The sequence below is a fragment of the Crocuta crocuta genome, unplaced genomic scaffold (assembly GCF_008692635.1).
Source record: "Crocuta crocuta isolate KB4526 unplaced genomic scaffold, BGI_CrCroc_1.0 scaffold4, whole genome shotgun sequence".
Taxonomy (NCBI): domain Eukaryota; kingdom Metazoa; phylum Chordata; class Mammalia; order Carnivora; family Hyaenidae; genus Crocuta; species Crocuta crocuta.
In genome coordinates this window covers 5,538,465-5,565,196 of record NW_027529996.1, presented here as the reverse complement: position 1 = coordinate 5,565,196, position 26,732 = coordinate 5,538,465, and the positions used below count along the sequence as shown (strand labels likewise).

At 35.9% G+C, this 26,732-nt stretch overlaps 1 protein-coding gene across 7 annotated transcripts in view; it reads right to left on the bottom strand.

The window, feature by feature from the left end:
* Window positions 1-1,561: 1,561 nt before the first annotated feature.
* LMBRD2 (LMBR1 domain containing 2) overlaps window positions 1,562-26,732 on the bottom strand; it is a 48,317-nt gene continuing 23,146 nt past the window's right edge. For 3 of the 7 annotated variants that reach the window (XM_077763486.1, XM_077763490.1, XM_077763487.1), the window contains exons 8-18: window positions 25,446-25,559; window positions 24,903-25,086; window positions 21,389-21,570; window positions 20,676-20,809; window positions 19,260-19,365; window positions 18,048-18,145; window positions 14,040-14,143; window positions 12,568-12,614; window positions 10,937-11,042; window positions 8,209-8,338; window positions 1,562-7,306 (exon numbers count right to left, since the gene is read on the bottom strand). In XM_077763486.1, coding sequence (XP_077619612.1) covers window positions 7,246-7,306; window positions 8,209-8,338; window positions 10,937-11,042; window positions 12,568-12,614; window positions 14,040-14,143; window positions 18,048-18,145; window positions 19,260-19,365; window positions 20,676-20,809; window positions 21,389-21,570; window positions 24,903-25,086; window positions 25,446-25,559 — 1,266 coding nt within the window. In that variant the 3' untranslated portion in view covers window positions 1,562-7,245. Of the gene's footprint in view, window positions 7,307-8,208; window positions 8,339-8,369; window positions 8,846-10,936; window positions 11,043-12,567; window positions 12,615-14,039; window positions 14,144-18,047; window positions 18,146-19,259; window positions 19,366-20,675; window positions 20,810-21,388; window positions 21,571-24,902; window positions 25,087-25,445; window positions 25,560-26,732 lie in introns of those variants that run through there. The other 4 variants (XM_077763488.1, XM_077763489.1, XR_013334978.1 and 1 more) reach the window with 4 other exon arrangements.

The window sequence follows — 26,732 nt, the reverse complement described above, 5'->3', positions numbered from 1 at the left end:
ATTCTTTGCTGCTTTGTTGAAGATGAGTTGACCATATAGTTGTGGGTCCATTTCTGGGTCTTCTGTTCTGTTTCCCTGACCTATGTGTCTGTTTTTGTGCCAGTACCATACTGTCTTGATGAATAGAGCTTTGTAATATAGCTTGAAGTCTGGAATTGTGATGCCTCCAGCTTTTTCTTTTTCAAGATTGTTTGGGGCCTTATTTGGTTCCATACAAATTTTAGGATTGTTCTAGCTCTGGGAAGAATGCTGGTTGTATTTTTTTCTTTAATGTTTATTTTTGAGAGAGAGATAGAGCACGGGCAGGGGAGGAACAGAGAGAGACGAGACAGTATCTGAAGCAGGCTCCTGGCCATCAGCACAGAGCCCGATGTGGGGCTCGAACTCATGAACCGTGAGATCATGACCTGAGCCCAAGTTGGATTCTCAACCGACTGAGTCACCCAAGTGCCCTTGAATGCTGGCTGTATTTTGATAGGGACTGCATTAAATGTGTAGATTGGTTTGGGTAGTATAGACATTTTAAACAATATTTGTTTTTCCAATCCACAGCATGGAATGTTTTGCCATTTCTTTGCATCTTCTTCAGTTTCTTTCATAAGTGTTCTATAGTTTTCAGAGTACAGATCTTTTACCTCTTTGGTTGGGTTTATTCCTAGGTATATTATGGATTTTGGTCCAATTGTAAATGGGATTGATTCCTTAACGTCTTTCTGCTGCTTCATTATTGGTGTATAGAAATGCAACAGATTTCTGTACATTGATTTTATATCTTGCAACCTTGTTGAATTCATGTATCAGTTCTCATAATTTTTTAGTGGAATCTTTCATGTTTTTTGCATGGAGTATCATGTCATCTGCAGATAGTGAAAGTTTGACTTTTCCTTGCTGACTTGTATGTCCTTTATTTCTTTTAGTTGTCTGATTGCTGAGGCTAGGACTTCCAGTACTATCTTAAATCACAACAGTGAAAGTGGGCATCCCTGTCTTGTTCCTAAATGGAACGAGTTTTTAATTTCAAACTTCAATTTATAAAGGAAAGCAACTCTCTTTTCTTAGCCTAGCTATGGTTTCACCAATTTTACTGATATTTTCAAGCACCCAGCTTTTGGTTTTGTTGATTTTCCTTGTTTTCCTGCTTTAAATTTCATTGACTTCTAATTTTTGTAACAACTACTTATTTGAGGAGCACCTAAATTTAGGTTAAGCAACCACCTTTAGCTCAGGTCATGATCTCGCAGTTCATGGGTTCAAGTCCTGCACTGGGCTCTGTGCTGACAGCTGAGCCTAGAGCCTGCTTCAGATTCTGTGTCTCCTTCTCTCCGCCTCTATCCCACTCACACTCTTCCTCTCAATAATAAACGTTAAATTAAAAAACAAACACACAATTACTTATTTTAATTAGGAACCCAAAGTCCAATTGTTTATTTATCTTAAAATATTTTGTTTATAACATCTGTTAACATATTTGTAAAAAACAAAGAAAGCTTCAGGCTCCTTAAGAATTTAATCTCAAAGATGGTATGAAATCAAACGCATATTATGCAAAATTCTTAGGAACTTGTAGAAATGTACTTTATTTCATGCAAAGCTACATAATTTCCTATATTTAATAGCTAATCAAATAAACATTTCAAAAAATTCATTACATCACAATAAGTTAAAATGCTACAAAGCAACTGCAAGTCCACGAGTTTGTCAAAACCAAACTGAGAGAACATTATGCATAGATAAGGCCAAAGATGCTAACTCACTGATAGGTAGCACTTTGCAGCTTTTTCCACATACATATTTGAAAATGTAGTGAGAATATGCAGAGAAAAACAGTTAAATCTACAACCCATTGGTCAGAGAGGAAAACATTTGTCATTACATATCAGGTAGTAATGGCTGATTAAAGATAAATTTGGCATCATGCACCAAAAATCAACATAATGAATGTTTGGAAAAATTATGATCAAATGCACACTTGAAAAGACCTATCATCTATTACACCTAATCCACTGAATTAGATAAAGAACAAGTACTTTATTAATGCAACACAGGAATTGAGCTCTTGGTATACTTTGCTTGGGTACTGGCAGATATAAAAAGACACTGAAGGGATGAAGGAATATTTCAAATTCACACTGGACTACTTAAGTTTAGAATATTGCCCTCAGTAAACAGGATGTGGGTAGAACTTATTTGAGAAAGATGTTTAAACTACTTAAAAGCACTACAATTAGTTACTACAAAAACTTTTTATAAAAATTAAATACCAGAAAGTAACAACATCAATATTACAGCTCTTGTTTCAAGGCTATATAATTTATAAATATATATTAGATTACAGTAATTTAAAAGACATGTCCATATGTTCTCTACCTTCTAAAATGAGAAAAAGTCCTTCAAGCTGTTTTCAAAGTATGGACCAAAACAAATCCATTGGATTGCTTTTAATAAAATAAATACACAGTCTCTCCCCTACAACTTGGTGTACTAAGTCGGGAAGACGCTAGCCAGCCTTCTTTAGAAATACAGCTTTAAGTGGCTAGGTTGACAAGATTTCTATCAATAATATCAACTCAAAATGGTGTTATACAGTCAGATTAATAAATTATGACTTTCCCCTATGTTATGTCTGCCATAGTAAACCATTCTTTCTACTCTTTTGCGCTAAGTACAGAAAAAAAATCTTTTAGAAAATGTCAGAAGATCAAGATAACCACAGAAGCAAAGATTTTCAAGAGAAAAAAAAAGTAAATTCTCCCCAGGGAGTGTGTTAAAAATAAATGTCTTTTAAGATATCAAGGAGAAGAGGATCATGCCAATATTCTTGCTTTATCAACAAATTAAAAATTACAGCAAGGTTTCAACCAACCTCATGGACAAATCTTTTGACAATAAAATTTTACGAGGACCAGGCTGAGCGTGAAAGGAATTAGAGGTAAGGTCATGTTCCCACTGATGGGCTCTGCTGGGGGAGGGCTCGTGCCTGCTCTGCTGGGGGAGGTGGTCATAGGGCCTGGTCCTCAGGAACTGGGATAGGGGAGGACACGTTTGGTCTTCCAGCTCTCTGAGCAGGAAAAAAAGTCCTCTAGGAAGAAATACATTGAAGGAATTCATTTTTGAAGGCCTCCCGTAACCCTCTTGTAGTGTTCCAACCTCTTCTAATGAAAACTTTGCCAATGATGTAGGTTATTTATGAGTTTGTTTTCATAAAAAAATACGTCAAGGCTCTAAATCTTTTTGGGGTTTTAACAATCACTGGTTTTGGAAATCCATTTGTATGCCAAACATTATACTGAGAATATTTCATTTTAAGTGCCCTCCTTAGTGACCTAAAGACAACACACCAAGCCAGCTTACATCACATTTACATTCAGATGTTGCTTAGTTGTCTAGAAAAATCAGTTTCATTACTTTAGGTGCAATATTGCTATTAAAGTAGTGGGATATGGAATCAGAACTAGTTCCTTTTGAGTGTACAGATCATCAGAAACAACTGTGTACACAAAACAGAGGAAAATGTGTCAGCACATTAAAAGTCATACTATAAAAAGAGCCTCAGAAAGGAAGGTAAAAGAGGAATGAGGAAGGGAGGAAGTAAAGACAGTAAAGATAAAATTCTAAATCCATTTACTTAACATTTAGAATTTAATGTAATGTGATCCACTGTACTTCAGAGATTCAAGTATGTTAAGATTTTTCAGGGACATGTTTTGCCTCTTTAGTGCAAACAGACTTATCCTTGTGATTTTCAGGCATGGTCCACTCAAATCACAAGTACATAACAGTATTACTGAACAGTGTGAATTATAATAATGGAGAGTTTATTTTTCCTTTAAGATGGTAATCAACACACCATCAAGAACATTCCCTGAATCTATTACAAGATAAAAAAAATGAGGTTTGTTATTGCACATAAATGAAATTCATTCATATGCTGAAGTATACTAAAAAAAAAAACAAAACTATACAACTCGACCTTCCTCTTCACATTTAGTTTCATTTGGGTACACGAGTATAAATTTCAGAAGTGATACTCTAATCAAATAGAATTCAAAACCAAATCACTCACAGCATTTCTTTTTGATGGTGCAGGTTGTCTAATTTTCTAATCTTATTTTATAAATTGAAAATCCTTGACTGTTTTAATTTAGCTCTTACCTCTCTTGTGAAATGAAGGCCTCTTGTGTTGAATTATTCCAAAGCCCTGTATTCATTTGGAAAGAGAGCAAATTCTAATAATTAGGCCTATCCCTTATGTCTTATTTTAATAATAATTTTTATAAAAATGCTCTGTTGATAACAAGTAATTGATGTAGTAACAAAAGTTAATTAGCAACTTACAGGTGATTCATGAAATTAATAGATAATTATTTTTTCTGAAATGGCTATTTGAATTACTGGCTTACTGAATATCCTTACCTAATGATTATTTAGAAAAATAATTTTAAAAATTTAATCAGTTACCTATTATTACATAAGAAAAACATAAAAAGCGAATTGTCAGAAGTAATTCTTCAGGAAATTAGTCTGCATTTAAAGTATATGAATTTAGTAGTAATGTTTTGCATAAGCTTCCCTGAAAAGAAAACTTGTTTGTACTCCACTTCAGGCAAAGTGGCTTAACAAATTATTAATTTGTTCTCCAGCAATATATTCTTTATTCTTCAGGGGTTAAATCAAATTTACCCAGTCAGGTAAATGATCCCATATGATCATATATAAAATCCTGTAAGATAAATTCTGCTTAAAAGTTGGAACAGTCTAGATAACTTAACCAAAAATTATGTGGGCAGTAACACAAAAGTCACAAAGGGAGTGCTATTGTTTGTGAAGTATTACATATACTTCGATTACTATAATCATAAAAATTTTAATGAAAAAGGAAAGTAGTTCATTCCCCTACATATTCCTATCAATTTATTTTAGGGCATTGTAAGTTACAAAAGTGACTGGATAATTTCTTCTCTTTTTCTGCTTCTCCTTCTACAGCATCTGGTTTTCATGACAAAACTTGATGAGAAACAACTTTAAGCTTAAGGAAAATATTTCAAGGTAAACCCAAAGATGAAAAGTACAACGGTACTATTTTCATAAGACTTTTGATAAATTATTCCAAAAACTGTTTTGCTTCTCTGTAATTGTAAGAAACTGAACCCCTCTCTGGGCTGATCATTTCTCCACCCAACACCTTCAAGTACCACTAGGAAAAAAATAGCACAACTAACAACTTGTTTTTTTTAAACTCCAGCGTATAAACATCAACTGAATACCCTCACAATAGCTTTGTGAGGTAGATCAGTAGGTAAATAGCAAGTATCATCTTCATTTCACAAATGAAGAAATTGAGGCACTGAAAGGTTACATAATTTGCCCAAGGTATTGAATGGTCAATCATGAAATTACAAACAGTACTAAATTATCTCTGCTCCTGGCCCACAGCTCACTAACCACACTTTACAATGAAAGGCTGTGTGTGTTCTCAAATGCCTTTGAGAATAAAACCTATCCATTTATAAAGTCTATATGGCCTTTGAGAATAAAATCTATCCAATTGTAATTATTTTAAAGGGGGCCTAACCTCAAAGATCATAAAAACTGGAAAAAAATCAGATAATTAGGATGATCTATTATTCCTTTCAGTATCTGCATAGAACTGTCTTTAAAAAATTTACATGGTAATGCTAGCAGCAAAATAAAAAGTTTTAAATTATGATTCAAGGGAGGATTACCTTCAAGAAACATATATGGTTAGGGTGACTATATAAATCATTTTCAAACTGGGATACCTACAAGTGAAAGTGAGCACAATTAACAATTACACAGAATAACAGGTGTTAACCTGAGACTGTTGTGGGCAAGCTTGAGAACTGCAGCGGTCTCTGAATTGCAACAATTTCAGGGACATAAGAAACTCTCTGCAAGCATGTTGTGCTCAACTGTACAGTATTCACTGTGCGTGCAATAAAACACTGATGATTTAAAATGTAATACCTAACTTTGGCTGAAACACAAACAAAAATTTTTTTTTAATAATAAGCATATTTAACAAAGCTATTACACATTTCCCCTCTATAAACCACAATTTAGGGGTGTCTGGGGGCTCAGTCGCTTAAGTGTCAGACTTCAGCTCAGGTTATGATCTCATGGTTCTGGAGTTTGAGCCCTGCATTGGGCTCTGTGCTGACAGCTCAGAGCCTGGAGCCTGCTTCAGATTCTGTGCCTCCCTCTCTCTCTCTGCCCCTCCCCTGCTTATGCTCTCTCTCTCTCTCTCAAAAACAAATTTAAAAAATTGAAATATTAACCATAATTTAGGTGTTAATAACAGTATTTTTTTTTCACCTTTTAATAACCAAATGTTATTTTCCAAAAAGCATAAATAGCCACCTTTAAAAATTAGAGAATTTTATGGGGCTCTTTGGCTCTTAAAAAAAAAACCAAACACCTTCTATTTACCGTTAATGCTTCAGATTCTCCTTGAGCACAATGATCAACACGTAAGTCAATATGCTAAATGATAAAGGTGAACATTTCTCCCTGAAATGAAAATCTTTTACAAAGCAATACCAAAAGTGTAAAGTAATTTCCAGTTACTGCCAAAGACTGAAAGAATAATACATCACCCGATTATAGTACACATGCTAAAGATACCAACACTGTCAATTGAAGTATAATCTTAATTATACATGCAAACCCCCCACAAATTTGCATATATAGTTGAAAAAGAGCTTTCTACATTCAGTTATGTCTGGTAAGTAAGCCTTGTTTTAAGACATGGGTTTTGTAAATGCCATTATTTGTGGTCTCTATCTCTTTGGGAAATACAGGATTAACATATGCTTTAGAAACAGCAAAAATGTAAATCACAGTAATAAAACTTATGATGTTATTTAGTCATGACTTACAGCTTTTCTGGACCTTTAAAACAACTTTCCTGAAAAAAAACTAACCTGAAATAAACTGCACTACATATTCTCAACATGTACTGGTTTTTATCCAGAACTGAATCCTTCCATTACACCTGTACTTCTGAGGCAGACACTTCAGGAATGGTAATAAATCCTACGAGAAAAGATGACATTCTATTCAAGGGCAATAAACTATGATTACCGAGATCTGATTAACTTTCAGTGCCATTTTTGTCCTGACACTTTTCATTAAGAGTACAGTGTAAATCCTGGGGCATACATATGTCCGTAAAGACTGAAATGGTGTGTTGATCTTGGTTAGTTGTTCCATAAATTCTTTCAGACTTTAAACATCATCAAATATTCTGCTGTGAGACATCGAGAGGTATCGTCCACCAGGCTGATACCTGAAAGGTGGATAAAGAAATGATCTGAGGCATCAAAAATAACAAAGGAGGAGAGAAAAACAAGGACACATTAAAAGGAAGTGGCTACATGATTTCTAAGCATAATTTGTAAAATTCCAGTAGCTGAAAGCAGAAACTTGCTCTCCAAAGATATTATCCCAAGGGATTTACTTAATTATAAATTAACCGACAGCTTTTTTAGAGCTTAGAGTACACATATGAGAGGGTGAGAGATGTACAAAAAAAGGAATAGGGAGATATAAATATATTATGGAACTGAAGACTTAATAACCACTCTTAATTGTTCAATATAAATAGAACATTCTAGTGTTTTTTCTCCTATTTATGGGCAATAATGTAGCAAATATCTTCATGCATATGGTATTTTGCTTTTGTTTAATCATTTTCACAGAGCATGTGGTTAAAAGCAGATTCTACAGCCAGAGTCCTGGGGTTTGAACACCTGACTTTGCCACTTGTAAGTTGTGTGACTCTGGGTGAGTTACTAAGCCTCTCTGGATTCAAATCCAACTGGATTTACAACCATAAAATACAGTATTATGGTTAATGTACTTAGGATAGTGTCTGACTATAGCTATAGTCATAGCTATGTGGCTGTTGATATGATAAATTTCACAGATTCTTACTATCAATTTCAATTCTTTCTTATTTATAATATCACTCACTAGTAGCTTATAGAGATATCAATTTCATGTACGACTACTGGATACTATAATTTTTAAAATACAGAAGCATTAGAAGGTATAAAAAGGTACCGAAGATTGATTAACATGGTTTTAATTAGCAGTAAAAATGAGTATTTCCCTTATGCTTATCTCATCAAATTGTACGCTATTAAAATTTCAAAATGCTGGATCCAAAATGACACAGCCAGAGCTTACCTTCCTGGCTCAGATTCAAGAGGATCATCAGTGAATGTTTCTGCATTAAAATCCAAAGGTTCTACATCTTGGAGGAGCTCTATTCGGTCCCTTTCAGTCCTGTTATTAGCCCTGGTATATTTGGATGCTGCTATCAAAAAAGAAAAAAGTTATGTCTACTTTTCTATGGTCTTTATTGGTCACAGTCTTTGGACTCCCCCAAAAAAGTCAAGATTATAAAGGATCTGAGTTTTGGTTATGGAGACAACAGTAAGGGAAGATAATTACTTGATTCTTTAAGAATCAAATTAAAATGATAAATACTATGACAGAAAATAACAGAAAAGTTCTCCCTTGTAGCTAATCTAAGCTCAGAAGCAGGTACAATGCAAAGACTCAATTAAAATGAATCAAAATTAACATTTAATTACGGCATCGTAACAGTGAAATTGCTCATTATCAAGTTTCAACTGGTTTCACAGTGAATCCAGGGATTGCTGTATCTCAGTTCTTGGCTAGAATTTTCTTTAAGATATACTCAACTTAAGCTCTTCAAGAAAGGCCTGAGTCTTTTTCCCATGAGACAAGAGTTAAAGGCAGCAATGTCCAACAGAAATAAAATGCCAAGCCCCATATTCACTTTGAATTTTTCTAGTAGCTACATTAAAAAAGTAAAGAGAAAGAGACTAAATTAATCTTAACATACTTAATTTAATTCAACACATCCAATATATGATCATTTTAACATGGGACACTAGCCACACTGCAAATGCTCAACAGCCTCATGTGGCTAATGACTACCTGCCTGGTCAGCACAGATCTAGAGAACTAATTCTCCCTTTTCTAGGTGGACTGTGTGAGTTTTCGTCATAAACAACCTAAACTTTCATAATGTTGTTTTGAGCAGTCCAATAGCTTCAAAAGAACTTTATGACATAGCTCTTTTTGAAGACTTAAAGCAAGCCAATTCTATCATATCTTACACTTTTGTCATCTTGGACTCTGCCCTTCATCTTTTCTGTCATTCATTCAGCACATATTGGTTGCCTCCCACACTGCAAGTTCTCTCCAAGTCAAGCATTATATTTCCTCTTCTCTTCACCATTCTCCCACACTCTCACATCTTTCCACTGCCCTAATCTATGGTAAACAAGCTTCCAAATCTTTCTAGAATTCTCCCTTTATTTCCTAGCTTATTTTTTTGTTGTTGAGAGAGAGAGAGAGAGCATAAGGGGGGAAGAGAGGGAGAGGGAGAGAGAATCTCAAGCAGGCTCAGCTCAATCTAACCACAAGATCATGACCTGAGCCAATACCAAGAATCGGACATTCAACTGAGTCACCCAGGCACCCTCTATTTCCTAGCTTTAACTGAAACTTTAGCTATCTCCTATTTCTTCTTCTCTTCTCTAAAGTTTATTTATTTATTTTGAGAGAGAGACAGCACAAGTGGGGGAAGGACAGAAAGAGAAAGAGAGAGAATCCCAAGTAGGCTCCGTGGTGTCAGTGCAGAGCCTGATGTGGGGCTCGAACTCACGAATACTTAAGATCATGACCTGAGCTGAAACCAAGAGTTGGACCCTTAACCTGCTGAGCCACCCAGGCAGGCACCCCTCCCATTTCTTCTATCCTAAATCTCATGCAAACACATCCTCTCCTCCTCATCTCCAGGGTCACTGCTTATTTTAGGCCCTCATCATTTCTTGATCGCATTACCAAGAGAGAAATTAAACAGGTTTCTGTGTCTCACTTCCCTGGAAATCCTGCTTTATGTGGTGCTATCAAATTTATCTAAGCCAAAAACCTGAGCATGCTCCTTTCCTGACCGAAATCTTACCTTGGAGATAAAATCTAACCTTCTGGGCATGGTAATACCTGCTTCCCAACTATCTCTGCAGCCTCCCCTTAACAGGCTCCTCATACTTTAGGCTCTTGTCATAGAAACAAACTTGTATTCCCCCAAAGATTCTTTCAAGTCAGTCATTCGCCCTTCTGCCTAAAACACCTTAACCTGGCTAAGTACTATTCATTCCCAAATGGTCAGTGAATATTTATCATGGAAATCCTTTCCCAATAAAGATCTCTTTTTCCAGCCCTTGAGTTGAGTTCCCTTGGCATCAGGTTTGACCCCTTGACTCTCAGCATTCCTGCCAAAGACAAGCATCCTCTGCCACTACTCAGGTCAGAGTCCTTGGCAAAAACAGGTTTCCTGCTACCTTCCCAGTGCAGATGGCAGGGTCAAGGATGTGAGGAGGATTCCTAACTCAATTCACTGGCAAATGTCTTCTGCTTGGTATCAGTCCCTCACTAAATTAATCAGCAATCCAAGGACAGGAAACTTCTCTGTATCACAGTATATCCAGGTAAAGTATGTGACATATATGGGTCAGTTAGGAAACTGTTATAAAAATGACTGAATTGCTTACATCTACTAATAGAAAAGCAAAGAACAACATCTAGGTAAAGAGTAGAAATAAGCACCTGCCTACAACATGCCTGGGTAAGTACTGATTATTATTTAGGGTAGTACAATTATAATTCTTCATTTGCTGTCCCAATTTCTCCTCCTACTAGAGGACATATTTGGGTTTTCCTTCCTTTTATACACTGAGGGATGAGAAAGGAAAGACACTACAGAACCATATTTGCTATTTTATAAAGACATTTTTGAATTGATATCCTAATTCTGAGTCACTATGCAAGCAAGCATAATAAAACGATTTCTAAGGGAACAGGAAAATAAACTACTTACATCGGTTGGTACTAATATCTGAGAGATTTGATTCTTTTGGGTCAACATGAAGATTTCTGTTTCTAGTGGAGTCTTCTCTATTGTGTCCGTAACGTTCTTTCCATTCCTAGGACAGAAACACAAATAAATATATAACAAAAGAACTCACGGGCTGAAAGTAATTCATCAGTGTCAAGAGATGATTATGTAGAGTAATAAAATTCAGTTATTCTCATCAGAAACTCACCAGATAATCAATATGATTAGCTTAGTGCCATTAAAATTTTCAATAATTTTTCTTGTCACTACATTTTAAACCAGTGTCCAAATTTTTACAAATGAACATTTACATTTTTGCTAGCTATAATTAACCTTTTCAACTCTTCTATCTAAAATGTCAAAACATTAACCTTTTCAATTCCTCTAAAATGTCAAAACATTACAGCTACAATAAGCTTACCTTGACCACATAAAGTTATCAGAATTCATAGTAATTCATGAGATGTTAACAGAATTTTCTCCCATATGAATTAACTACAAATATCAAAGACCTGAAAAGTCACTCTCGATAGCAAAATCAAGAGTTGTATACAAGATGATTAGGTAATTGCAGTCAAACCATATTGAGAGAGATACTACTCAATAAATTCTTAGAACTGAAAGGAACATAGAGGTCACCTAATTCAACCTGCTCTGCAGTGCAGTTTCATTATAAAATAGCCATGCCATGGACTCTCTTATTAGAGGACATGTAAATTTCTTTCTTTTAGAGAGAGAGTGCACATCCTCTTCCACAAGCAGGGGAGGAACAGAGGGAAAGAGAATCTTAATTTTAACCTCCAGTGCAGGGCTCAACACAGGCGCTTGATCTTATGACCGTGAGATCATGACCTGAGCTGAAATCAAGAGTTGGACGCTTAACTGACCAAGCCACTCAGGCACCCCAATGACATGGAAGTTTTTATGTGTGAGCAGCCTGTCACAATTTTGATAAACTGTGGAAGGTAGAAATTTTCATTGAGAGGTGAAATCTGTCTCGGGTAACTTCCCCTCTCTGGTTCTAATGATGTCTTCTGAAATAAACAAGTCTCCTTTCACACCACACACTACAATATATGAAGACAGCCATCATGTCTCCTCCTCTGAGTCTTCACGACTCCAGTACAGATAACACCAAGGTGTTGTAAATTTGTGTTAACTGTGACTAGATTTTTCTAGTTTGCTGCCTTTTCACTTTCTAGGAGGAGGTTAATTTGCTTCAGCAAACAGAAGACTGAAGAAAAATTGAAGAGGAATACAATTAATGTCATATTACCAAAAAACTGTAACAACTTTAAAGCAATCAAAATGATTTTAATAGCAACACTGCATGAATTTATTAATTCATTCAATAAGTATTTACTGAGCACCTATCGTGGGCAAGAAACAGCTACACACTGGACATGAAATAATTTAATACTAATAACTTTTAAAATAGATCTGACAAGACACTTAGCCTGTACATCTAAAGTATTAAAATTACCTTATTAAAACAATGTGTCCTATGTCATTTTCCCATTGTTCTTTAGTCTTTAGCCAATTCTAAATCAGTAAAATTCTTACGATACTTCACATTAGGCTTTGGGTCACAGCAAATTAAGTACTATACTTACTCTTCTTCGATTTTCACCTTCTTCTTGCCTTTGCCTTTTTCTCTTCTCTAGAGACAGAAAAGTGGTCTCAAATTTGGTATAACATGGTTTAATTAGATGTAGAGTAACTGAAGTAAAGGTATCAGGCTATGACCAATTTCCTTTAAATTACTACAAAGTCAAAAGTAATAGGTTATTGTTGGAAAGGACTGCAGTGGCCACTTAAGTCCACAGAGAATACCTTCCGTATTTTTGTTGGAGATGACCTTTAGGCTTTGTCTAAATAGTTTTAGTGAGGAAAAAGTCCCTCCTTGTGGTAACTTGAAATTTGTTTGTAACTTCTCTTTTCTTTTCTCGCCTTATCTTCTAAATTAAGTTGATACTTCTTTCTGCATAAAAAGTTCTTTCCTTTATTCTCTTCAGGCTATATACTCAGTGTTTTTTTGTTTTTTGTCTTTATTTTTTTAAAATAAGATAGGCTCTACATAATCTAGCTGTCCTTCTCCTTCTAAGTATCTCCTAACTTGTTAGTCCTACTCTTGAAATCTTACCCAGGAATGAATATGATACTCCAGATGAGGTCTAATTAGTGCAAAAAGCAGTAGAACCATCACATCAACTTCCTAGGAGAACCTGTGAAGGCTGCAACAGCTTCTATTGGAGCTACAACATATTTTGGCTTACATTTAACTAATAATCACATAAAAACTCCAGACACACATTGGGAGAATGTCTAGGAATCAGTGTCCCCACACTCAAGTTCTGTTTTCTTTTTTCCCTACTATCACTTAAACATCAGGAAATTTGATACAGTCAGTGTTGGGATTAGATTCTAGTAGACTGCATGCACTCTAACGGGTTGTTAACAATCATCACATTCTAAACACCAGCCTTGGCTTGAATGATTTCCTCTGTAGTATTAAACTGATGGTTCTTTCAACTCATGAATTTTACAGTTGTACTGAATTTGGCAAATCTGTTTCTAGACAAACGTGAAAATGACTCCAACACCATCCAAGAGCATTATTTAGCTGAATATACACTAATGATTTCTGCTGTAGTATTTCTTAAAGTCAGATGAAACCCTCATTTATATATATATATATACATATATATATATATATTTTAATGTTTTATTTATTTCTAGGAGAGAGACAGTGTGAACAGGGGAGGGCCAGAGAGAGAGGGAGTCACACACTGAAACAGGCTCCAGGCTCTGAGCTAACTGTCAGCACAGAGCCCGACGCGGGGCTCGAACCCATGAACCGCAAGATCATGACCTAAGCGAAAGTCAGACGCTTAACCGACTAAGCCACCCAGGCGCCCCCCCCCTCATTTATATTTTTAAATTATTTTTGCTATGAAGCCTGTACATAGATTTTTAGTTAAAAATATTAATTTAAGATAGATTAAAAATTATAAATTTTACAATTTGAATTCTATATTTTGAGTCTGAGTACTTTTGTTCATTTATTTTAAAAGACAAATCTTACCTCGTCTGATTAATTCTTTTCCTTCATCAACCAAGTCTGATGTCATATCATTATCTCCCATGAACTGCTGGAAACCAAGTAGATTCAAACAACGAGTTCCCAAACTAATACAAGTAGATTTAAAAAAAAAGACAAGTATTATTTCTCGTTGTAAATATTTAGATAACCGTTTCTTTAGTATCATCACCCCAAAGAAGCCTGTATTTTATTATTAGTTATCATGACAAGTTACATAGTTAAATTTGTCTTTTTTTTAAATTGTTTATTCATTTTTGAGAGAGAGAGACAGAGCACAAACAGAGGAGCAGCAGAGAGAGAGGGAGACACAGAATCCAAAGCAGGCTCCAGGCTCTGAGCTGTCAGCACAGAGCCCAACACAGGGCTTGAACCCATGAGCCACGAGATCATGACTTGAGGTAAAGTCAGACACTCAACCAACTGAGCCACGCAGGCACCCCAACATTTGTCTTTCTTTAAGAAGGATTTATTTCTCCAAGGAGCTTATATATCCAGTACTCCACTGACAGGATATGCACCATACCCAGATTCCTTACAAAAACAAATTAAGTTGGGCCATTAGCATACCTTCAGAAATCATACAGACATAAAAAACAATGGCTATAATACAAATGCAATTTATTCTTTTCTTATATTCAAATTTTTTTTTAACATTTATTCATTTTCAAGAAAGAGATAGAGCATGAGTAGGGAAGAGGCAGAGAAAGAGGAGACAGAATCCAAAGCAGGCTCCAAGCTCTGAGCTGTCAGCACAGAGCCTGACATGGGGCTTGAATTCATGGACCATGAGATCATGACCTGAGCCAAAGCCAGATGCTTAACTGACTGAGCCACCCAGGCACCTTTCTTTTCTTATATTCAAACAGCAATCTTAATGCTGAAAATATGCACACACAATCTTAATTATGCAAAAAATTCATGTTCATTTTTTTAACCTGAGCGCTAGTCAATTCTATTTAAATAGCTTTTATTATAAACTCAAAATTAATTACTGTATCTTACCTGGGGGCTATTATTTTATCTTATTTGGTATTTACTTTAAACCTCATTGCTGTGCAGGACAAGAATACTCTCAAAATATGACACACAAAGAAAGCAGCAATGGATAGACAGGCTGGATTAATATTTAAGATCCCACTATACATCAGCCAATTTACAGATACTCTCTTATTTTATTTTCACTGTAAACCTACGAGATAGATATCATTTTGCAGATAAGGAAACAGAGGCCCACAGGATTAAATACTTTGCTAATGATCATCACTGAATAAATCTTAGAGCTCGGATTTAAATTAAATCCAAGACAAAACAAAGACCAAGCTCTTTTTATTACCTTAGTTTTCAAACTTTTTTACTGATGTACTCCCAATGACAGAAGCCTGAACACATACATGGAGCAAGGAGGGAAAGAGGAAAATGGAGGAGGAGAGAATAAGTGTGTGTGTGCACACAGGTGCATGCACTGGGAGGAGAGGGAAACAGTGGAGCAGTTACATGAAAGTGAAAGTCTTCCATTTTATATTACCAACGTGTAAAACTCTGATGAATTCATAATATATCTGCTTGCTTTGATATATAAGGAATGCTTTATATAACCTACCACTGAGCAAAATTGGGGTGTTGGATAGATAGTCATGCTAATTCTGAGACTTTAAATATTCCTTTACTATCTTCATAGCCTTATGGGAATATGATATCCTAGTATGAGAAGCCCCCAACTAGATCATGGTCTCTGAGAAGGTTATAGCTTTTCCTAAAGTGTCAGGAAAAACAGCCTTATGTTCTCTAGGCAGTTAAGTCTGAATATTAACTCTGGGTATGGCTGTGCTGTTAGTAATATTGAAATTAGACTACTTATGGCAGCATTTCAAAGAAAACAGACTTAGGAAGAAAGTACCATTAAAACGTCAGTAAGATTTCATATAGTTCTATAACAGAATATCTGTTTTGAAAAGTAATTTGAAAATTGAAGAATTTGACCTTTCTTTTCCTAAAATACAAATTGTAACTCAAAGTTTATCCTAATTAACTCTAAAACAATACCTTTAATGGATCATTTTCAATTTTATTTATTTTAACTTTTTTTAATGTTTTATTTATTTTTGAGAGAGAGACAGAGACAGCATGAACAGAGGAGGGTCAGAGAGAGAGGGAGACACAGAATCTGAAGACAGGCTTCAGGCTCTGAGCTAGCTGTCAGCACAGAGCCCGACATGGGGCTCGAACCCATGAACCATGAGATCATGACCTGAGCTGAAGTCAGACACTTAACCGACTGAGCCACCCAGGCACCCCTGGATCATTTTCAACTTTAACAATTTTTCTTTTAAACATGATTCTTTGTATTTAAGATTTTATAGTTGATAAAGCATTAGTTATTCCACCCATTTATTACTTGTTCCATATTAACACTCTAATAAGGTAGGAAGAGATGCTAATCTTGCCAACAAAACTACTAACATGTGAAAACATAATTCACACATCACAAGCTCTTAATTTCATTAATAGTATTATAAACTGTAAAAATTTTTTTAATTTATTTTTATTTTTTTATTTTAGAGACAGAGAGAGTGTGAGTGGGGGAGTAGGGCAGAGGAAGAGAGAGAGAGAATCCTAAACAGGTTCCACACTAAGCACAGAGCCCGGCACGGAGCTTGATCCCATGGCCCTGGGATGATGACCTGAGGCAAAATCAAGAGTAGGATGCTCAAATGACTGAGCCCCCAGACGCCCTAGTTTTATAAACTTTAAAAATGAATAAACATATAATCAAAATTAAGTTTCAGACATGCAAAGTATAGTGCCTTCTTTTACTACATCATTTTCACAGTATAAACAAACATATGGTCTTTTTTACCTTACATAAAAAAAACCTTGAAAATTAGACTTACTAGCAGTTCATATTAACAGTTTTATTTGAAAATATAATTCTTTATTTTACCTATGAGGAGGTAAAATATAAATGTTTTTAAACACCCAATAGAGAATTTATTTCAAACAATATTTGTTTATTTAACATCTTAATGAGTGCATACACATTATTTGTAATAACTATCTAATGGTATTGGAAGTTTTAAATGAAAAGTGGTTGGATAAAACATTTTCATCAGAAAAGCAAAGTGATTAACATCAAATATTTATAAATATTTTTTTAAAAGCGGTCTTTTTAGTGTGTCACAGAGCTCTTAAGCAGTGAAGAGGGCAAACGCAGTACAGGATGAGGGCGCCTGACATGTGGAAGTAGGGGAGACAGGGTGCTAGAAGCCAAGGAGAGCTGTCTTTACCTACTTGTGAGTCACACCCTTGCCAAGAATCAAGCATTTTTTCTAATCCTATAAAAAACTATAGTCTGTGTCCTTTCCCACTTCATGTATATACTGCCTCACCTGCTGCTTTGTGCTGGCTAAGGTCTGAGGCATCTAGAAACCTGGCAATGATTGTGGGGAAAGCCTTAAGACTTTTTTTTAAGTGTATTTATTTTGAGAGAGAGTGTGTGAGAGAGCCGGGCAAGGGCAGAGAGAGAAGGAAAGAGAGAATCCCAAGCAGGCTCCTCACTGTCATGACCATGAGACCATGACCTGAGCCGAAATCAAGGTCGGCTGCTTAACCAACTGAACCACCCAGGCACCCCACCCTCAGATTCATTTATGTTACTGGATAAAAGATGGGCAGGGATGTATTTTATGAGCTACACTGGCTGTCAGTGTTGAAGGCCAGAACTGAGAGTTAACATTTTGCAATCAATCCTCTCACCTTGTAGCCTAATACTTGTAAAAGAGTAACTCTACTTCTCTTTCCGTAAAAATCCCTTCAGAGGGAGAGCCTGGCCTAATTACTTAAGCAAACCCTTTAAACTATCCCTCTCTCTCCCAAAGCCACAGTAAAACAAACAATAACCAAAACCTAAACAGTGAAAATTTAAACAGGCTTTAAGGAGAAAGGATATCCAGATTGGATAAGAGTAAGAGAAAAATAATGTTAAGTTCTTACCTAAAGTAAGTAGCAATGCAGAGAATTACCACCAACATAGGATAATATATATAGAATCCATCTGCAATAAAGGATAAAACTTTCATGGAACCCATAATCTAAAGAGAAAAAAAAAAAAGCTAAATTAGTACAATTCTGTATTTTTCATTTCTTTCCACCATTAGAAAAATTCACTCATAACCAGTTATAGTTACAAATTTGGACTTTTCAAAAAGTAGAAATAAAGCACTAAATGGACTGATATTTAAGTTCTCATCACAAGAAAAACTTGTTTTTTTTAAATTTCTTTAAACAGTTATTTATATTTCAGAGACAGAGGAAGACAGTGGGGAAAGGACAGAGAGAGAGGGAGACACAGACTCTGAAGCAGGCTCCAGAGCTGTCAGCACAGAGCCCAATGCAGGGCTCAAACCCATGAACTATGAAATCATGACCTGAGCCGAAGTCGGACGCTTAACCAACTGAGCCACCCAGGCATCCTGCCATCAGAAAAACTTTTAACGATGTGAGGTGATGGATGTTAACGAAACTTATGTGGCAATCATTTCAAAATGCATACATGTATCAAATCATTCTATTGTACACCTTACACCAATACAATGTTATATGTCACTTATATCTGAATTGGCTTATTTAAGTTTTCACATAAAAAAATTAATATTTTATAAATACTACTAAAAATTACCGTGTACATGAAGATTATAAATATAAAAGCTAATATTATAGATCAGGTCAATAGATATTGTTCAGCTGGCCAATCTATGTGAACCAAAAAACTTTTTTTTACAATAAAAGAGCAAAATCATTTTTATCCAGTCATCACTAATTACAGATAAAACCTTTAAAAGAAGTTTTATATTAAAAAAAAATCCTAATAACATTGTTGAACATTTCTGCTGGCATTACAAGAAATTCTACAACAATACATCTTGTAGAGACAATGAATCTAAAGACTGTTTCCTGGGGCACCTGGGTGGCTCAATTGGTTAAGCGTCCGACTTCGGCTCACGTCATGATCTCACAGTTCATGGGTTTGAGCCTGCATCAGGCTCTGTGCTGACAGCTCAGAGCCTGAAGCCTGCTTCAGATTCTGTGTCTCATTCTCTCTCTGCCCCTCCCCCACTTGTGCTCTGTCTCTGTCTCTCAAAAACAAATAAATGTAAAAAAATTAAAAAAAAAACAAACCCATAACTATTTCCTGACCATACTTACAGATGTATAAGCAGTTGGCTGTGTATTCTGGTGAGAGATGGATGAGTCCATATGGGTCAAACCCAGGAAATTAAGACATAAAGGAGGAGTCAAACGGCAAAATAACCTGCAATAAGCATTTATTAACAGAATATATAAAAAAATAGCAGCAAAATACATTTTATTATATTGTTATTTTCATCTATTTGTATTTATATATCTTGAATTCTTAACGTAAACTGCCCTTACTTGAGAGACATTCTGAATATCGTATTAATCACGTCTCCCTAACACATCAATGCTTACATGGCAAAATGCTGCCACAGCTTCATCCTAAGAATCTGTGCAATGCCTGAAGAATTCAAGTCTACCATCTGTGCAACCCATGTCGGCTTGACCCAGGATGGCAATATCCTCAAGGGGAACTGTACTCAGTACATAAAGGAGATGAAGTTGTATTGAAGTAGGTCACTGTGACAAGTTCAGGTACAAAGAACTGTTAGAGCTCAGTTTTGTCCAGATAAAAAGAGAACCTCACAGAATTACAGAGTTGGAGAATAGGGGGAGAAGAAAATGAAGAGAGGGTGTGAGTACAAAGAGGAAATAAGGGAAGTTATTTTGTGAAGATGGAATAGTTCTGTATCTTGATTGTGGTGGTAGTTACATGAATCTACACACATACACACACGTGCACGTGAACAAAGGATAAAAACTAGTAAGAACTAAATGAGGTCTGTAATCTAATTCAGAGTAATGTATCAATGTAAAAAATTCCTGGTTTGGATATTGTACAACAGCTATATAAAATTTCTCTATTCGGGGAAGCTAGGTGAAGGTTAACAGAATCCTTTGTACTATATTTGCAACCTCCTGTGACTCTATGATTATTTGAGGGAAAAAAGGTTTAAAGAAAAAAGTCTTAAAGATGCTTTAGATATGGGTTTCTCTGGGAACTTGCCTAAGTCCAACCTTTATAAATACCTAATATAATTGACTTTCCAATAGAGAAAAAAACAATAGCACAATGTAGCTCTTATAAGCAATACTCTCTTAGTAAAGAGTATTCCTGTTCATTTTCTTAAGTCCTTCCCAATGCAGTTTGATGCTCCTGAACCTCCAAACACTCTCTAGGTCTGACTTAGCCTCAACACTTTCAAATGGTCCTAGTATTTACTAACCTATTGACTGGATCTCTAATATGTAAATCCAGGTCGTCTTTCTTTTCCTTCTTAACCTAGTAAGCCTCTTGTAACTTTAGACTTCAAGCAGGATTTAGATTGCAATCAACAAACATCTAACTAATGCATAAACCTAATCAATGAGCTCACATAAATGCAGGTGTTAGTGGAAGGCTCAGAAAAACAAGAAAGAGAAGGGACATCCATAGACTACATGCAGTGGGGTCGCTCCCTTGTGTCTAAACACACTCCTACTTACATGCCACTGAAGAGAAGGCTGTAAGCATCAGTCTGGTGATGTGAAGCCAAGTAATAATAGTTAAAGACACGAATCCTGAACACAGTAGAATAAACGCAGATACTCAGAAAGAAGATGGATAGGAAGCAAGCAATCTGAAAAATAAAAACAAGCAGAACCAGTTTAAGACTAACAGACTTAAGATTAATGGAGCTTAGCACTTTATATACTCTCACAAACATTATCCTTTATTTCTACCAGCATTTATTGCCATTCTAAAATTTTAGAACACAGTTCAGGTTTTAAACACCTGTAACTGGTTTAAACACAGTAACAGATTTTTTTTGGCCACCTAAGAACATGAATTTATGAAAAAAATCTACATCTTAACCAGTTCAACATCCTGTCCATAAGTTTCAAATCCATCTCCTGAAGTGAGCCGGTTCTCCCATGCCCTTGACTACCCTTCCTGTGAAGACTGTGTGTTATGTAGCTTCACTGGCATCAACAGGATCAAAGTATTCTCATAAAAGAATTCTGTACTATTTTGCACCTTGTTATCTATCCTCAAACACAGTTCTTAGTTTGTATGGTCTGAATAAATGGATGAAACCATTTTTCAAAGTCTGAGTAACAACACTGTCGGGGAACTTTCACTATTATTATATAAAGAAAAAACAAAGGTGATGACTAGACTATAAACTGACATATGTTTATGAAAGATATAAACTGACCTCTATATAAATATAATTGTATGTTTTTTCAGCCAGCTGTATGAAGACTGCAAAGAGGGATAAGACAGGTGTAGTGCTAAAGAATGTGCATTCTGACCACACGACAATCACAGAGAAGATGGACAAAACCACTGCAAGTATCCTATAAAACCACGGTCTCAAAAGACATTCCCAGTACCATTCTGGAAGATAAAGGAAAAAATGGTTAGGAAAAATCATAAAGGAGTTACAGTATTTATATTGTTTCAAAATATCTCCATACAAGATCCATAACTGCAAAGAGGAAAACAGTAATATCACACTGGAGGAACCAGGGAGGTAGATCCTCACCAAATAATCACTAGTAACGGGACAGACTGACATCGTGTGCCTCCTGCTATGAAGCACTGAGAAGAACACATTATCACTGCTGCAATATTCCCACCAAAAATGCAAAACCTGCATCCAACATGAGGAAATATCAGACTCAAATTCAGGGACATCTAATAAAAAACTGGCCTGTAGTCTCCGAAAACACCAATGTCAGAAGACACAGAGACTGAGAAATTGTTCCAGATTAATGGAAACTAAGGCAACAGGACACATGAATACAATACATGATCTGGGATTTTTTACAAAGAATATTTTAGGACAATTAGCAAAATCTGATTATGGTGTACAGATAACAGCTCTGTATCAAAGTTCATTTCCTGATTTGGTCATTGTATTTGGTTATATGAGAAAATGTCTTTATTTTTAGAAAATAGACACTGCAACATTTAGGAGCAAGGAGGCATCATGTCTGGATTCAGCTCTGAAAAGATTAAGGAAAAATACATATACAGAGAGAAAGATAAAGCAAATGAATCTGGGTGAAGGATATACAAAAACTCTTTGTACTATTCTGGCAATTTCTGGTTAACTCTGACATTTTTTATTTTTTAATGTTTGTTTGTTTTTAATTTCTGAGAGAGAGAGACCCAGCATGAGCAGGGGATGGTCAGAGAGAGGGAGATACAGAATCTGAAACAGGCTCCAGGCTCTGAGCTAGCTGTCAGCACAGAGCCCGATGCAGGGCTCGAACCCACGAACTGTGAGATCATGACCTGAGCCGAAGTCGGATGCTCAATCAACTGAGCCACCCAGGCGCCCCAAGTCTGACATTAGAAAAGAAGAGAAAAGAAGAGAAAAGAAAAGAAAAGAAAAGAAAAGCTCCCCAAATTGAAAAAGCTACATTTTCACTTCATTCACTGAAGTGTTGAGCTCTTGACTCACACTCTAAATCTTTCAACCCTACTCTCAGCACAATTCCTGATGAATGCAATGTCCACACTGGTGATCTCTTTTTTCAGTATCCTAGAGTCTTTCATTTCCTTGACCTCCTTTGTTCCAGTGATCTCATCCTCCACCCCATCGAAACTACTCATTCCCAATCATCCCTAAACCTCTTACTGCCCTTCCTTCCTTATGATCAATCTCATTAGAGCATTACAGCATTCTTGTATCCAAGCAATACCTTCACCTAATATCCAATCTCACTGACTGACCCTATCTGGACTAACCATCCATTCATTTACCACCTTTATATTGCCACTTAATACTCTGGTATCCTGCTGCTTCCTTAACCAGCACACATTCCATAGTCTTTGAGGATAATTATGGTCCAGCATCTCAATTTCTTTTCCCTCTTGCTTCCCTGTACTTCCTAAGCAAGACCACACCCTGGTTAGAATCCAACTCCCTGGCATCTCTGAGCCTGCCCCCAAGGAACTGCACCCTTTAGGGGTAAGACACACAACTTTGCTGACTGGTGTCATTCCAAATTCCTAATCACCAACTTCAGGTGGACCCTGAGCACTGACTGGCTGGCTTCCTCTAATTCAATCTTCTCCCACGCTTTCGCTCCTACGCAACTATTTTGCACCTTCTCTCTTCAAATCTTCAAAATCTCTTACTGTATGCTTATTCTCAGCATTTCACTGAGAAACTGGCAGAAGTTTCTACCACCACCTCTTCTCACCTGCTTAGATACATCCGTGCCTTACCTCCTAATCTAAGGGCAATCTCTACATTGTTCACTATTTCCTATTTCATCTCTGCTACTCATGAACATCACCCCAACCATTATCTTCACTCACTAAATTTCCTCTAAGATATCATTCCCAAATTACAAGCTGTAATTTATCTTGACCCTGCCATTCTTCTTTAGCTACTATCTCTTTTCTCTACTCCATTTTATAAGGAAAACATTTTGAGAATTTTCTATTCTCCTAGCCTCTAACTGCTCTCCTCCTGATTTCTTTTAAACTCCAACTGGGCTCTTTTTTTTTTTAAACCAACTGGCTTTTTAATCCCCTCTACCCCCACCTCACTTTTCTGAAGTCAACCTATCTATAACATTTGGAGAGGTACTTTATATATGCCTTTCCTCAAAACACCTCACCATCCTTTTTCTTCCGATCTCACTGGCTACTCCCTTTTTAGCCTTTTCCTGGTTCCTCCTCATCAACCTGATGTCTACATTCTGGAGTGCCTCAAGCTTGGTCCTCAGACCTTCTCTTGTCTATCCTAATCACTTCTTTGTTGACTTTATTCTGACACTTGGCTCACCAGTATACTGTTGATGACCTAATTTATACTGGCTGATCAGACTTCTCTGAACTCCCATTTCTGTAGCCAACTACCTACTCAGGATCTTCTTTATACCTTCCTTACACTTACACTTCCTGTGTACATTGCCTATTTTTCTCACTCCATAGGATAGGAATTTTGTCATTAGATTAATTGATACATAACCAACACCCAACAATATACAGCATATATGTCTCAAATATTTGTTGAATGAATGAAAACAAGTATTTCTTTCATTTAATTAGAAAAGATCTTTGTTGAAGTAGTTTTCTAAGACATGTTATGCCCATTATGTCTTCATACTCAAGATCAAACAGGGCAAAAAGAGTCAAATGAACATAATTGTTTATTTAAATAAATAAGGTAAATGGAAGTTTTAATACTGTAACACTGGGCATATTTTCATTAAGTTCTTCATACTCAATTCAGCAACATTGAGAGAGTGTCATAAATAATCATTAAAGAGAATGAAATAATTATGACTACTTATATAGGTTTTCTAAATAGACTAACAGATATAAATAATCAAAGAGGACTTCTTAGAGGAGTATGTTAGTAGTATTTCAAGACTGAAGAAGAGACCCAAGCTTGTGATGTAAAACTGCTTAAAACTCTAATTAATTTAAGTATGTACTATGAATACATAATATGCTTGATATATTGCATATATTTTTGCATAGCATTTTGGTTATCTGTGAAGTAACTGTGGAAATTGATAGATTATATGTTGTATGACACGTAAAACAGTTTTGGAGGGGGAAGTTTAGCAGATACATAATATTGCTACATGGTATATCTCAAATAATACAAATACAATTCAACTCTGCACTGGGAAAAACATATACTCTTTTCCTCTAGAAAAATTCTCATCTTTAAATTCTGAAATTTATGTAAAATTACATACCAACTGTAGGATTATAAAAATATTGGATAAATTTATTTTCTGGCTCTGGTGACTGAAAGGTGTGAACAAACTGACGAGTAGCACTAGTTTCATTTTTTGCTACATCTTCTAGATAAAATGCTTGTTCCAAAAGAATCTGCCATTGTACTTGAGTTCGACGGTGCCTCTGAACTGAATAAATCACCTAAAAAAGAGAATTTGGGTATATCTGTCAGTATTCTGATCCAACAGTGGTTCATCTTCCTGCCAGAGAGCATGTTTTGATTGTCACAATAATGGGGAAGTGTTAGTGGCAAGTGGCATTTACTGGGTGGGGCCAAGAATGTTAATATTGTATGACATATGTAACAATGAGTAATTTTCCCTCCCCAAATGCCAACAGTACCCCTGTTGAGAAACAAAAAGTCAAAACACTTCAAAGAATAATACACAGGATCAAAGAAAGCTTCAAATACACATTCACTCGAAATTCCCTTTTTGTGGGCAGCAATTATAAATCTTATTAAAATCATCAGTAAAAAAATCTATCATTAATAAAGTTACCTGTTTATGTAGTTTTACCAGACTTTTTTCACTTGGGTAGGTATTATGCTTTTCATCAAAATCTTCATAATCATCCATGTTCCTACCCATTTTTTCCTGATACTCTGTAGGGCACTAAAAGGGACAAATAGATATTTTTAAAACTCATTTGCAAAAACATGAAATATTTTTATTTAAAAACTTGGTATTCTTGGGCATTCTAACTTTCTCAAAAACATCTTCCTTTATTGGGGTCTTTAGATATTTGAATTTTTAGTTGCTGACATTTTCTTGAAAATTTTCTAGGAGATGTATTAAGTGTCTTCTTACCTTGAAAGTTTACCTACATGAAGCAAACTAGTACTTGAGAGGATTAGACTATGTAGGCACCTAATGAAACTGTCAACAATTTTCCTAGCTAAAAATGAGAAAGAAATGCAGCAAACCCAAGACATTGAATTTTTCAAAGGTGTTGTACAGAAAAACAAACACGTAACTTGGAGTCATCTGCCCTATCATTTATTTATTACCTGTATGAATCTGGGCAAGTTACTTAACCTCCCTGAATAGGTCTCAAAAGGTAGCAATATAAGAGAAAGGATTAGAGAGCTGATTCTCATGGCCATCAACTTAGCCAGAGGAACACTAGCTAATAATCAGTATAACAGACTTAAAATATAGAAAAAGAAATAGTTCAATGGTTCTATGATTGAAAAGACAACTATTGAGAAGTCCATTTTTGGAATGATCATTTTGGAAGCATATGAATACCCTAATTCAATACCAATGCATCAAAACCATAATTGTATAGCTTTTTGTTAAATATCTGTGTTAAATATCTCACAGGGTCATTCATTTTACAATGTGTTTCATATATCGTAAAATGACACATTGGAAGCAACTGAAAGAGATTATTAAGGCTCTGGTTTATTATGGGACATGTGCCTTTAGTGACCACATTCTGTCACACTTAGAAACTGTGAAGGTCTATCTCCATCACTGTGTCCGCAATTATTATACATTACTTAACCTCTACATCCACATTTAATGAAAAATACTACCAATAATTCAACGTTAACCTTGTAATAACAAAAGAACAAATTCTATGTATAGATTACTACTGATTTATGGTTACTATTTCCATGAAAACTGAGGTGCCTGGGTGGCTCAGTCAGTTGAGCGTCAGACTTTGGCTCAGGTCATGATCTCACGGCTTGTGGGTTCAAGCCCCACCTCCAGCTCTGTGCTGATGGCTCAGAGCCTAGAGCCTGATGCCAGCTTTGGATTCTATGTCTCCCTCTCTCCCTC